Source organism: Carlito syrichta, unplaced genomic scaffold (genome assembly GCF_000164805.1).
Source record: "Carlito syrichta isolate Samal-C Ts95f unplaced genomic scaffold, Tarsius_syrichta-2.0.1 Scaffold308805, whole genome shotgun sequence".
NCBI classification, from domain to species: Eukaryota; Metazoa; Chordata; class Mammalia; order Primates; family Tarsiidae; genus Carlito; species Carlito syrichta.
Window position 1 is genome coordinate 1,328,095 of NW_007252901.1, and position 14,243 is coordinate 1,342,337.

General features: G+C 45.0%; 1 protein-coding gene across 2 annotated transcripts in view; it reads left to right on the forward strand.

Annotated features, from left to right (window-relative positions):
- The window catches only part of TUFT1 (tuftelin 1), a 45,180-nt gene that overhangs the window by 11,897 nt on the left and 19,040 nt on the right, over nucleotides 1-14,243 (forward strand). The window contains exons 2-5 of one of the 2 annotated variants that reach the window (XM_008065811.1): nucleotides 8,729-8,803; nucleotides 9,212-9,313; nucleotides 10,781-10,867; nucleotides 11,383-11,472. In XM_008065811.1, coding sequence (XP_008064002.1) covers nucleotides 8,729-8,803; nucleotides 9,212-9,313; nucleotides 10,781-10,867; nucleotides 11,383-11,472 — 354 coding nt within the window. The remainder of the gene's footprint in view (nucleotides 1-8,728; nucleotides 8,804-9,211; nucleotides 9,314-10,780; nucleotides 10,868-11,382; nucleotides 11,473-14,243) is intronic. The other variant, XM_008065812.2, reaches the window with a different exon arrangement.

Consider the following 14,243-nt stretch of genomic DNA (forward strand, 5'->3'; position numbering starts at 1 on the left):
CAAATTTTTTAAAAATTAGCCGGGCGTGGTAGCGCGCGCCTGCAGTTCCAGCTACTTGGAAGGCTGAGGCAGAAGGATCGCCGGAGCCCAGCAGGTTGAGGCTGTGGTGGCCGGGAGTGGCCACTGCACTCCAGTCTGGGCAACTGAGTGAGACTCCAACTCAAAAAAAAAAAAAAAAGAAAGAAAGGTTGGGGGAGAAGGGCATATTTTTAGGTTGAATGGCGCTGGCTTCGGGGAAAGGGGGTTCTGGTTTTTATGATCCACCTTGAGGAAAAGAGGGGTTCCAGTTTCTGTGGCCAGCCTCAGGGGAGAATGAAAGGCCAGAGACAGGGGGCCAGGAGGTTAGAGAAAAACTTGTGCTTCTGAGGCCTTCATTTTAGAATATCATTTTCTGAGACCCTACATATGCATTTCTGTTGGATAGAAGATCTAGAAGTGGGCCAGGCGTGGTGGCTCAAGCCTGTAATACCAGCACTTTGGGAGACTAAGGCCTGAGGATTGTCCGAGTCCAGGGGTTCGAAATCCACCTGGGCAACTTGGCAGGACCTTGTCTCTACAATAAATAAATTTTTAAAAAAATTAGCCAGTCATGGTGGTGCGTGCCTGTAGTTCCAGCTACTCGGAAGACTGATGCTGAAAGATCACCTGAGCCCAGCAGGTCACGATTGTAGTGGCCATGAGTGTGCCACTACAGAGTGAGACTCCAATTAAAAAAAAAAAAAAGATCTTGGAGTGGAGTTGCTGTGTCATGGAGTGTGTATGTGTTCATCTTTGGTAGATACTTATAAACAGTTTTCCACAGTGATTGTGATAGTGAGTAATCTACCGTCAGTGTCTGAGAGCTTGGTTGTTCCTCATCCCTGGAGTGGGTGTTGGGTTCCCCCTTCACCCTCTGAAAATTTCTGAAAATCACTGACAAAACACAGATTAGTAGGAGGAAGGGTATCCATGAAAAACCTCTCTTAGTTCTTGTCATAGCTAAGAAGTTAATGTTGGTACAATGCTGTTAACTAAATTGTTGACTTGACTTGGAGTGTACCGATTTTTCCACTAAGGTCCTTTTTCTGATGTAGCGTCCAGTCTAGGATACCACCACATTGCATTTAGTCTTTTTGTTTTATAGGAGTTCTTTATATTTTCTAGATATCCTTTGTCAGATATAGGTATAGTGAATTTCATCTGCACTGTGTGTTGCCATGCACTCTAAGTACTGTCTTTTGATCAAAAAGTTCTAAATTTTATTATAGTCCAATTTATCAACTTTTATTTTATGGGGAAGATTTTCTTGTACCATGTTTAAGACAGGTTTTGCCTTTGCCAAGATTGTAAAATGTTTCCTATAAAATGTTTATTGTTTCACTTTTTACATTTAAATCTGCAATCTACTTGAAATTGACGTTTGTGTATCAATTCCATAATTGAAGGGGAAAGATAGGAGTAAATCTACGTTGTTTTCCCTAACCAGGCATTTTTTACTTTAGTCTGGAAGCATTTGGAAGTCATTAAAATATTTTTAAGAGCCGGGCTCGGTGGCTCAGCCTGTAATCCCGCGCCTTTGGGAGGCTGAGGTGAGTGGATTGCCTGAGCCCGCGGGTTCAAGACCCGCCTGGGCAGCAAGACCTCATCTCTACAATAAATCAAAAAATCAGCTGGGCTTGGTAGTGCATGCCTCTAATTTCGGCTACTTGGAAGGCTGAGGTGGAAGGATCGCCGGAGCCCAGCAGGCGAGGCTGCAGTGACCAGGAGCGATCACTGCATTCCAGTCTGGGTGACCAAGTGAGACTCCAACTCAAAAAAAAAAAAGATATTAAAGGAGAAAAAGGCACACATACAACTGTGTACACTAGTTTACCTTTAAAAAATATGCTTAGAAAAATTATAAGGAATTATAAGGAATACACTAACTTTTTTTTTTTTAGGAGATGGAGTCTCACTCTGTCACCTAGATTGGAGTGCAGTGGCATGATCATGATTCACCTCAGCCTCATCATCCTGGCTCAGGTGATCTTGCTGCCTCAGCCTCCCGAGTAGCTGGGAATACAGGCATGCACCACCATGCCTGGCTAATTTTTTTGTATTTTTATGGAGATGAGGTCTCGCTATGTTGCCCAGGCTGGTCTCAAACTCTTGGGCTCCAGCAATCCTCCCACCTTGGCTTCCCAAAGCACTAGGATTATAGGCATGAGCCACCACATTTGCCCGTTTTTTCTTTTTCTTCAAAAAAAAATTTTTTTTCTTTTAAAGGTCCTACAGTCTGAATATAAATACTTACTTTCTTCATTATATATTCTTTAATTTTTGTCCCTGAGAAATGCTTCAAAGAATATTAATTCATTAAAAAAAAAAAAAAAGATAATTTTATGCTGGGCATGGTATCTCATGCCTGTAATCCCAGAACTTTGGAAGGCCGAAGCAGGAGGATCGCTCAAGTCCAGGAGTTCGAGACCAGCTTAGGCAGCACAATGAGACCTCATCTCTATAAAAATATCAAAAAATTAGCTAGGTATGGTGGCATGCACCTGTAGTCCCAGCTACTTGGGAGGCTGAGGCAGACAGCTCGCCGGAGTCCAGGAGGTCAGGGCTGCAGTGAGCCGTGATTATGCTACTACTGCACATGTGAGACCCCGACTCAAAAAAAAAAAAAAAAAGATAATTATAGATTCACATATAGTTATAAGAAAGAATAGAAGTCCCCTGTATTCCTCATCCAGTTTCCCCCCAGTGGTAACATCTTACGAAACTATAGTAACTGTCACAATCAGGATAGTGACATTGATACAGCGTCAGTGTATCTAGACATAGACACAGAACACTTCCATCACAAGATCCCTGGTATTGCCCTTTGAGAGTCACGCCCACTTTTTTCCTACCCCTACTTTCTCCTTAACTCCTTGCTACTGCTAATTTCTTCTTCATTTTTATCATTTTCTCATCTAAAGAATGGTGCATAATTGAAATTATGCTGCACGTCGCCTTTTGTGATTGACTTTTTTCACTCAACATAATTCTCTGGAGATTGTTGCATGTATCAAGTTTGTTCTTTTCTATTGCTGAATTGTATTCCACAATAATGGATGTGCCGAAGTTGGTTTAGCTTTTCCCCTATTGAAGGACATTGAAGGGCATCTGGGTTATTTCTAGGTTTTGGCTATTACAAATAAAACTACTATAAATATGTACAGGTATTTGTGTGGCTTTTGTGTGATTATAAGTCATTTCTCTGGGAAAAACTTCTCTGGGAATACAATTGCTGGGTTATATGGTAGTTGCATGTTTAGTATGTATGTATGTCAGGGTCTCGCACAATCATGGCAATCATGGCTCATGGCAACTTTGACCTCCTGGGCTTAGGCGATCCTCCCACCTCAGCATCCCAAGTAGTTGGGACTACAAGTGTGTACCGCTATGCCCAGCTAAATTTTTTGGTTTTTGTAGAGACTAGGTTTTGCTATGTTGCCCAGGCTGATCTCCAGCTCCTAGGTTCAAGCAGTCCAAATGCTTCAGCTTCCCAACATGCTGGGATTGCAGCATGAGCCACCATGTCCAACTGTTTAGTTTTTTTTTTTTGAGTTGGAGTCTCACTCTGTCACCCCAGACTGGAGTGCAGTGACCACTTCCGGCCACTGCAGCCTCAACCTGCTAGGCTCCGGCGATCCTTCCGCCTCAGCCTTCCAAGTAGCTGGAATTACAGGCTCGTGCTCCTACGCCTGGCTAATTTTTGATTTACTGTAGAGATGAGGTCTTGCCAAGTTGCCCAGGTGGGTCTCGAACCCGCGGGCTCAGGCAACCCACTCACCTCAGCCTCCCAAAGGCGTGGGATTACAGACTGAGCCACCGAGCCTGGCTCAGCTGTTTAGGTTTTAGAGGAACTGCCAAACTTTTTTCAGAGTTGCTGTATCATTTTACATTCCCACCAGCAATGAGTGAGCAATCCAGTTTCTCTGCATATTCTCTAGAATTTGATGTTGTCCCTGTCTTTTATTTTAGACATTCTCATAGATGTGTAGTAGTTTTAATTTTCATCTCACTAATAATTAATGTTGAGCATATTTTTATGTGCTTATTTGCCATCTGTATGTTGTCTGTGAAATACCTTTTTATGTCTTTTGCCTGTGTTAGGACAAAATATCAGGGAATAGAACCTACTATATTCATGAAAGATCTGTAGTTTTCCACCCCTTCTTCCCCCTCCTGCCTCCTTCCCTCCCTTTCTTCCTTCTTTCTCTCTATTTTTTGTGTGGTATTTTGTGTGGATTTGGGACCAGGTTACACTAGCTTCATAAAATGAACTGGAACATGTTTCCTCCTCTTCTGTTTCCTGGATGAGCTTATATAGAGTTGGTGCTAATTCTTTAAACATTTGGCAGAATTCTCCAGTGGAACCATCTGGTCCTGAAGATTCATTTTTGAGAGTTTTTAAATGATGGACTTAATTCCCTTAATAGTTACACGACTGTTCAGATCAGCTGTTTTCTATTGGGTGAGTTGTGATAGTTTGTGTTTTTCAAGGTATTGGGCCTATTTAATCTAAATTGTTAAATTTGTGCTCATAGAGTTTTTCATAGTATTAACTCTGCCACTTTGGTTTTGTATTTTTTTCTGTTTTTCATTTCTCTGTTTTCTTTTTCTTTTCTTCCTGCCTTCCTTGGGTTACTTAAGTACTTTTTAGGGTTCTGTTTTGATTAATTTATAGTGGTTTTGGGTGTTAGCTCTCCTTTTTAGTGGTTGTTCTAGATTTTTGTTGTTGTTGTTGTTTTGAGTTGGAGTCTCACTGTCGCCTAGGCTCGAGTGTAGTGGCACACTCACGGCCACCCCATCGTCTACCTGCTGAGCTCTGGCGATCCTTCCACCTCAGCCTTCCAAGTAGCTGGAACTACAGGCACATGCTACCACATCCAGCTAACTTTTAATTTTTATTGTAGAGACAAAATCTTGCCAAGTTGCCCAGGCTGGTCTCGAACCCTCAGGCTCAGGCAATTCACTCCCCTCGGCCTCCCAAAGTGCTGGGATTACAGGCTGAGCCATCAACCCCAGCCTGTTCTAGATATTATATATGCATAACACCACAGTCTCCTGTTGTCATTTACCAGTTTGAGTGAAGAAGAGAAACCTTTTCTTCCTTTATTCTCTCCCATTTATAATATTAAAAACTTAGTATTATTTTTGTAGATAGTATTTTTTTTTTTTTTTTTTATATTTTTTTGAGTTGGAGTCTCACTCGGTTGCCCAGACTGAAGTACAATGGCCGCTTCCGGCCACCGCAGCTTCGCCTGCTGGGCTCCGGCGATCCTTCCGCCTCAGCCTTCCAAGTAGCCGGAATTACAGGCACGTGCTACCACGCCCGGCTGATTTTTTGATTTATTGTAGAGATGAGGTCTCGCTGCCCAGGCGGGTCTCGAACCCGCGGGCTCAGGCAATCCACTCACCTCAGCCTCCCAAAGGCGCGGGATTACAGGCTGAGCCACCGAGCCCGGCTGTAGATAGTATTAAATATTGTATATCTTAATAGTATTTGTGCATATACTATTTAAATATTTCACCCGTATACATTTAGAACCATATCAGACAGTGTTCCAGCTTTGAGCATCAAACAAAACTTTAAAAGATCTAAGAGAAGAAGATCCTATTGTATTTACCCATTTTTTTTCTCTCCATGTTTCTTCCTTCCCAATATTTCAAGTTTCTTTTTTAATTGTTTTCTTTCTGTTTGGAGACCTTTCTAAGCCATTCTTTTAGTGCTGGTGAGATCTCTTAGTTTTCCTTTATCTGAGAATGTCTTGATTTCCCCCTCATTCCTGAACAATATTTTTCCATGTTATAAGATTCTGAATTGATAGTTCTTTTCACTCAGTACTCGAAAAATATTGTGTCATTTCCTTCTAGCCTGTCATTTCTGCTGTTATTCAAATTGTTTTCCCTGTAAAGGTGTTCTTTTTCTGTCTGCTTTCAAGATTTTTTTCTTTATTTTTTGTTACCAGAAGTTTAATTATGATGTATCATGGCATGAATTTTGTGTTTATCCTGTTTGAGGTGTTTTGAATCTGTAAGTTTATGTCTTTTGCCAAATTTAGAAAGTTTTCACTCATTATTTTTTGAGAACTTTTAAACTCTCCCTCTCTCTCTTCTCCATCTGGGATTTTGATGACATGAATGGTTGGGGTAATCTCTCAGTCCCCCAACCCAGCCTATTGTGTATGCTCTTCTAGTTGGAATGCCTGGATTATGAAATAAACCAGTCTTGACCTTTGTTGGCTAATAACTCCTTTGTTCTCACTGAGGGATATCCTGGCTTTCTCCGGCTCCCTTCAAGTATGGGAAGATAGTGTTTTAATCAAAGTGCAGGTTTTAATCGGGGTGTGTCCTGGAGAAAAAGAATCGGCAACTGTTCTGGCTGTTTTGAAATCATTTCCTCTTTTTAATATTCTCTTGACCTGAACATCATGTCATGGAGCACTCACTGTGCATACAGAAAATACTTTGCTAAGGGCTGTGGCACACAGCAGCCCTCAAGGAGTTAACAGAAGGAGCAGTTCCTCCTGGAATACTAGTAACTGAGAAGCAGAGGCCATGGGGGGCCTTGTGATGCTAAGGGAGCTGAGAAGGTAAAGAGGTGTTTCCCACAGGATGCAGGGAAAGATGCCCCCGGGAAAGATGGGAAGAAGGATATTTAAGGCAAAGGAAAGGATGAGAGCAAAGGCATTGAAGCTGATCCTGAACTCCGGGCCTCAAGCAATTCTCCCACCTTGACCTCCCAGAGTGCAGGGATTGCAGGTGTGAGCCACTGTGTCTGGCCAGGCACTGAAGTTGGAATGCATGGGATGTATTGAATGGTGGACAGAGAGGGACAGAAGCAGTGTAGAAGGAAAATAGAGAGATTGTGACACCGAGACTATTACAGGAAGTGGCACTTTATTGGCGGGTCTTTAAAGTTGCAGCTTGCCTTTCAAAAGGAAATATAAATACCTTTAACTGCTATCAACCCCTTTCCTGCCGCTGGGCTATTGGGAGTTATCCTAGGTGATTGCCATGAGGCCAACTGTTGATCCCGAACCAGCTACATGTGTTTTTGTGTTTATTCACTCAATCATACAAGAAATATATTTGAGCATTTGCCACATCCTGCCACAGCAGGAGAGGAGAATTGACCCAGGGTGTGGAGAGTGTTGCTTGCCACACTAAGGATCTGGCTTTTTTTTTTTTTTTTGAGTTGGAGTCTCACTCTGTCGCCCAGACTGGAGTGCAGTGGCCACTCCCGGCCACCACAGCCTCAACCTACTGTGCTCTGGCGATCCTTCTGCCTCAGCCTTCTGAGTAGCTGGAATTACAGACATGTGCTACCATGCCTGGCTGATTTATTTATTTATTTATTGTAGAGATGAGGTCTCGCCAAGTTGCCCAGGCGGGTCTCGAACCTGCAGGCTCAGGCAATCCACTCACCTCAGCAGGATCTGCTTTTATTTCATAGAAATTGTTTTTGTAAAACAACTACTTTGCTCGGGTTGGGGAAGCTGGAGGATCATTGTGGCAGTGTCTTCTGTCTTAGCAGGAGGCTAATGTTTGAGTACCACCCTGCTATGTGGCAGAAAGTAACCTACATATATTTCCAGTTAATTTTCAACAACAAAAAACCCCTCAGAGGATAGTGTTCCCATTTTATAGATAAGAATGCTAGGAGTTAAGTATCTGGCCAAAGACTGATTTCTTCGCCGTCAAGTTGGAAGATTGTATTTTCCAGACCTTTTGAGGCTTAGGGGGGTTCCTTAAAACCTGTTATAGGTAAGATGGCATTTATGCTGCTGGGCCTTGAGGCAGGGGATGATCAGATGACCTCAAGGTCACATTCACTCTTGGGCAACCCAGGACCCATCTTCCCCTTTTGCCTGAGAGCTGCACTCTTGTGCTGCCACAGATGGACTCTTGAAGAAGCCTAAGAGATACTTAGTCCAGCTTGGTTTTCCAGTAGGAACCAGAGGTCCAGAGTGGCTAAGTCCCTCACTCACCTCCACACATAACAGGTGATAGGGACAGTTTGGTGCACTCTGCCTTGCTAGCCTTTTCTCAGTGTTACTGTCTTCTCAAATCTCCAGGCCTCCACATGTTTTCCCTCTCAGGTTTTTTTTTATTTTCCCCACAAAGTGTTGTTGTAGTTTTAACCTTCTTTGAGGTGAACAAAAAACTGCCTCATCCTTTGAAATTAGGTTGATCTCTAGATAAATACCTGTTATCTTGCCTGCTTTCATTTGGGTAGTTTCTGTGTGGCTCGAGAAATGGGAGTTTAGATTCAGGTATTTTTCCCATAATTTGGTTCAGGAAGAACATACTAGTCTTGCAAAGTACACGGATAACTTCATGGCTGGTTGTCAGGAGAAACTCTAGATTGGTGATGACCAGTCCAGGGATGATCTCTCCATGGATGGGGACAGGGGAGTTCATGCAATGTACTCTACAATCCCAGAACCAGGTGGCCCGCTGGAGCTGTGTGGAGCAGCGTGCCATGTAGTCTCTGGTGCGGTAGAAAGAGAACTGGCAGATGGCTCCGGAGACATCCCAACAGCTCATCTCGGGCAGGCTGATGCCACCTCTTTGGACCTCAGTTTCCCTTGTCTGTGAAGTGGTGATGATAAGGCCCACGCCATGGGGTCAGCAAAAGCACACTTGCGCTGGCAGTTCTTTGTACCTGGGGACTGCAAAGGTAAAGGATTATTGTTGCTGTCATTGTCATTATTAGGGCAGCGTGGACATTCTCAGGCTGACTCTCCACAGTGAACTGACAGGAGATGAACTTGAACACATAGCCCAGAAGGTATTGAGGTTTCTGGTGGGGTGAGGCTGCCTCCCCTCACTAGTTGTCCTTCCTTGCTGCTGACCCCTGCCCCACCCCCACTCCTGCCAGTGCTGCCTCTGCTGCTGTGACCTTGGGAGCAACATCCAGCTGACTTCAGCGTGTGTGCTGCTTTAGGGGATGGGGAGAACCACCCCCACTAAAATTAAAACTAACCCGCAATTTCTACTAATACACCCCATCCAGTGTTCTTGCTGCTTATGTGGCTTCTCCCAGAGGTTCTGAAGTGAATTTTTGGAGGGGGAAATTGGAATAACACTCGGGTCTTTTGAGAAGCAGATCTTCTGCATCAGTCGATGGGCAAGAGTTAGGGGCTTGTCACGTGGTTTCTCAGCCTTCTCTCCCACTCTCTGTGTCTCTCTCTGGTAGGCGGGCAGGAAGACCTATGCCATGCTGTCTGGCCACTCGGCTGGCCATTCTCTGGCCTCAGAACTGGTGGAGTCCCATGATGGTCATGAGGAGATCATTAAGGTAAGCTCAGTTCACCCCACCTTTTCTCCCTATGGGCACAGGAGAGGGAGCAACTGACATTGCCAAAGGGAACTTGTCGTTTGGAAGGAACCGGACTGAGATGCTAGTTCCTGGCCACCTCCTAGAAAGATCTAAATTAACTCCAGGACAATACAGTCTGCCTGTAGTGAGACTTTGGTATATCCTGGTCCCGGGCATAGGAGGACGGGATGATCTTACTAGGCGCCTGTCCACTGTTCCTGTGTTGCTGCTGGAGGTTGTAGAGGCAGGTGGGAGGTGTGTTTATGGAACTTTTTTGCCCCCTGATGATTGGTTCATCCTGATGGAACTAATTTTTCAAAATTAAAACAATTTGACCGAGCGTGGTGGCTCAAGCCTGTAATCCCAGCTCTTTGGGAAGCTGAGGTGAGAGGATTGCCTGAGTCCAGGGATTCGAGACCAGCCTGGGAAATTTGGTGAGAACTTATCTCTACAATAAATAAAAAAAAATTAGCGGGGCATGGTGGTGCTCACTTGTAGTTCTAGCTCCTTGGATGGTTGAGGTGGAAAGATTGCCTGAGCCCAGTAGGTCAAGGCTACAGTGGCTGTGAGCATGCCACTGCACTCCAGGCTGGGCGACAGAGTGAGACTCCAACTCAAAAAAAAGAAAAAAAAAAAGAAAGAAAATTAAAACAAATTTTATCATTTATTTTTCAGAAATAGCTTTTTGAGATGTAATTCACCTACCATATGGTTGGCCTAGTTAAAGCACAGTCATGCACTACATAGTAACGTTTTTGTCAATGATGGCCTTTACATATGACAGTGATCCCATAAGGTTATAATACTGCTTTTTATTTTTTTACTACAACTTTTTTTGAGTAGGCGGTCACCCATGCTGGAGTGCAGTGGCAAGCTCATAGCCACTACAGCCTGGACTTGCTGGGCTCAGGCAGTCCTTCCGCCTCAGCCTTCCAAGTAGTTGGAATTACAGGCGAGCGCCACCATGCCTGGCTAATTTTTTGAGTTATTGTAGAGACGAGGTCTTGCCACGTTGCCCAGGCTGGTCTCGAACCTCTGAGCTCAGGCCATCCTCTTGCCTCGGCCTCCCAAAGTCCTGGGATTACAGGCTTAAGCCACCGTGCCCAGCTACCTTTTCTAGTTTTAGATATACAAATACATTGTATTACTGTCACCCATGGTATTTAAGTGTGTTATTCTACATGTGTGTTTATGCTAATATTGCTATATATCATTCAGCTGAATTTATTGCATTAGGATAAATTTTCAGATGTAGATTTGACAGTTGAAAGAATAAATATATTTTTGAGTCTTCTGATCCGAATCACCCAATTGCTACCTAGTAAATGAGTGGTAACAATTTATCCCCCCCCACCACCAGCAGCTTATGTATAAAGTTGCCCATGTTTGTGAAATTAATTTAATGTGAGGTTTTTAAGCTGAATAGGATGGTCTTCCTTATTTCAGGTGTACTTGAAAGGGAGGTCTGGAGACAGAATGACCCACGAGAAGAACATTAACCAGCTGAAGAGTGAGGTCCAGTACATCCAGGAGGTGGGCCTGCCTTACCTCCAAGGGAGTGCTGGGGTGTTTCTCAAACTTCACATTTGTTTGACTCCCTTCATTTTTGGGTTCTGAATTTTTCCCTTCTGTTCCCTGTATGCCTCTGAAGTGCCAGCATTCCTCCCATCTTTGCAGTATCATTGTTGACCCTTTGTACCCGACCAATTAATCCACAAATACTTAATAAGTACCATGCGCCTAACAATGCTCCTGGCCATCCACCTAAAATTATCAGTCACCTTTCCCAGCACTTTCTAACTTTCCTGGCTCCTGTTTCTCCTTGGCACCACTTATCATCACGTGACATATTACACATTGTGTTGTTTGTTCTTCCCAGCTTGAATGTTAGCTGTAGCCCACACGTGACCAGGGTCCCTCCCTCCATCCCACAGCCAGTGCTTGGAACAGTAAACCCATATGAGGGCTGGGGACCGGCACAGAGGTGGGTTAGTTGCATGCTCTCTTTCCCTGCCCTGAAGCTCAGGTTTCTTGCCCTCCCCTCCTAGGCCAGGAACTGTCTGCAGAAGCTCCGGGAGGATATAAGTAGCAAGCTTGACAGGGATCCAGGAGATTCTCTCCATCAACAGGAGATACAGGTAATAGAAAATGGTCCATGGTTGGGTCTCCACTGAGCGGGTATGGTTGTACCACACCAATCACCTGGTGTGTGCTGAATCCACATCACTGCCAGGAGTGGAAAAAATGTAGGTGATATGCTTCTCTGAGCACACATGATCTAGTTAGGGCTCTCCAACTGGTGAGCGCTTGCATTTACACATATCAGCCTGTGTAATATATAGACCTGATCATAAAATACTGTACAAAAGTTGAATTTATATCAACAGAATTATCATCAGTTCTAGGCAACACCAAGCATCTATAAGGATTGTGTGATCAATCTCCTGTGATACATATTTTTTTTTTTTTGAGTCTCTGTCATTGCTACCACAGCCTCCACCTGTTGGGCTCAGGTGATCCTTCCACCTCAGCCTTCAAACTAACTGGAACCACAAGCTTGGCCACCACACCCATCTGATTTTTTAATTTATTATGGAGATGAGGTCTCACCATGTTGCTCTGGCTGGTCTCGAATCCCTGCTCAGGCAGTCCTCTCACCTTGGCCTCCCAAAGTGCTGGGATTACAGGCATGAGCCACCATGCCTGGCTCATGATACAGAATTTTATTTTTTTAAGTTGGAGTCTCACTCTGTTGCCTAGACTGGAGTGCAGTGGCATGCTCACGGCCACCCCAGTGTCGGCCTGCTGGGCTCTGGTGATCCTTCTGCCTCAGCCTTCCAAGTAGCCAGAACTACAGGCATGCGCTACCACACCCAGCTAATTTTAATTTATTGTAGAGCCGAGGTCCCGTCAAGTTGCCCAGGCTGGTCTCAAACCCGCAGGTGCAGGCAGTCCACTCGCCTTGGCCTCCCAAAGTGCTGGGATTATAGGCTGAGTCCGAGTCCAACCTATGATATAGAATTGGTTTATTTTTATTTTTATTTTTATTTTTTTTGAGTCGGACTCTCACTCTGTCACCCAGACTGGAGTGCAGTGCCTCGACCTGCTGGGTTCCGGCGATCCTTCCACCTCAGCCTTCCAAGTGGCTGGAATTAACAGGCATGCGCTACCACGCCCAGCTAATTTTTTGATTTATTGTAGAGATGAGGTCTCACCAAGTTGCCCAGGTGGGTCTCGAACCCGCGGGCTCAGGCAATCCACTCACCTCAGCCTCCCAAGGCGCGGGATTACAGGCTGAGCCACTGAGCCTGGCTGATACAGAATTTTAGAAAGCAGGCAGCCACCTATAAATCCAAACTTCTCACAAGTTGGTCTTGCTTAATTTGGGTGACACCTGTAGCGTCAGTTGAAGTCTTTGTCTTGGCCTGTTATTTATCTGTGTATATGGCTGTGTTAACCTAGAACGGGAAGCTCCTGAAGGTTAGGGACTCAGCAACCTCCCCCAACGCTATATCTGGTCTGGTATGTAGAAGGCATCAGTGAATGTTTGTGAGAATGAACAGATTGGCTGAGATCTTCCTTGGAAGGATAAACCTGGGATCCTGCTATTCCAAGGTTGGAGGATAGAAATGTCCTCAGGAGAACAGAGCTGTGTTCTTCTTCATGACTTCACCCTCGTCCTCCTTTAAATTCTGAGTTGTAGCTCCTTAATTTGCACTTTGGTTCAGACAGGGTGGTCTTTCTCTAGCAGTTCCTGCCTTTACTCCTCTGTAGGGAGCAACTGGCGCCAGGCAGTTTCTTTGACTTGGTCATGCACTAGGCCTGTGTGGTGGACATTCTCTAATATATTTTGCTTTGGCTGAAGATGGGACTTTCTTTTTTTTTTTTTGAGTTGGAGTCTCATTCCGTCGCCCAGACTGGAGTGCAGTGGCCACTTCCGGCCACCACAGCCTCGACCTGCTGGGCTCCGGCGATCCTTCTGCCTCAGTCTTCCAAGTAGCCGGAATTACAGGGGCGCGCTACCACGCCCGGCTCATTTTTTGATTTATGGTAGAGATGAGGTCTTGCTAGGTTGCCCAGGTGGGTGTCAAACCTGCGGTCTCAGGCAATCCACTCACCTCAGCCTCCCAAAGCGCGGGTTTACAGGCTGAGCCACCGAACTGGCTGAAGATGGGACTTTAATTGCCTGAGCTTGCATCTGGCTGGTGGAAGGTGCTTTGTCAGGTGGCAGGAGACAGGAGACACTAATGTGCTCAGAGTTGAGCCCAAAAGTCCAGGCCGCTGGTTTGCACAAGCCAGCTGTCATAGGATGAATAATCAGGCTTTGGGTTGGAAAGAATTGTAGCAAAAGCTGCTTCCCTTTGTGATTTATGCTTTGTTAAACCTTGTCAGGATCCCTGGGGGCAAAGGAAACTCTTTGTGGCAGGCAGCTGCTTGTATTTCCCTGGCTAGGAGGAATGGGCTCCACATAATTTCCAATCGGCTGAAAGGTTTTAGCCTGAAATTTCTTTCATCCTTTATTCAGTGTGTTCCCTCTCAAGGCCACACACGTTGTTTCCCCTCTCCCTTGTTTCTGTTTTCCCCTGGAACTCTTCCTTTGACTGCCCTCCCTCCTTCTCTCCCTTCCTTCTTTCCTTTTTTTCTCTCTCCTCCCTCTCACCTTCTTGCCTGCTCCCTCTCCTTGTCTCTCTCTAAGATTTGAGTCTTGGAAGAATGTTCCAAAGTCGGTTGCTTGTAACTGTTTTTCTTTTTTGTTTTGTTTTGGTTTTTTTTTTTTTGAGTTGGAGTCTCACTCTGTCACCCAGACTGGAGTGCAGTGGCCGCTCCCGGCCACCACAGCCTCGACCTGCTGGGCTCCGGCGATCCTTCCGCCTCAGCCTTCCGAGTAGCCGGAATTACAGGCGCACGG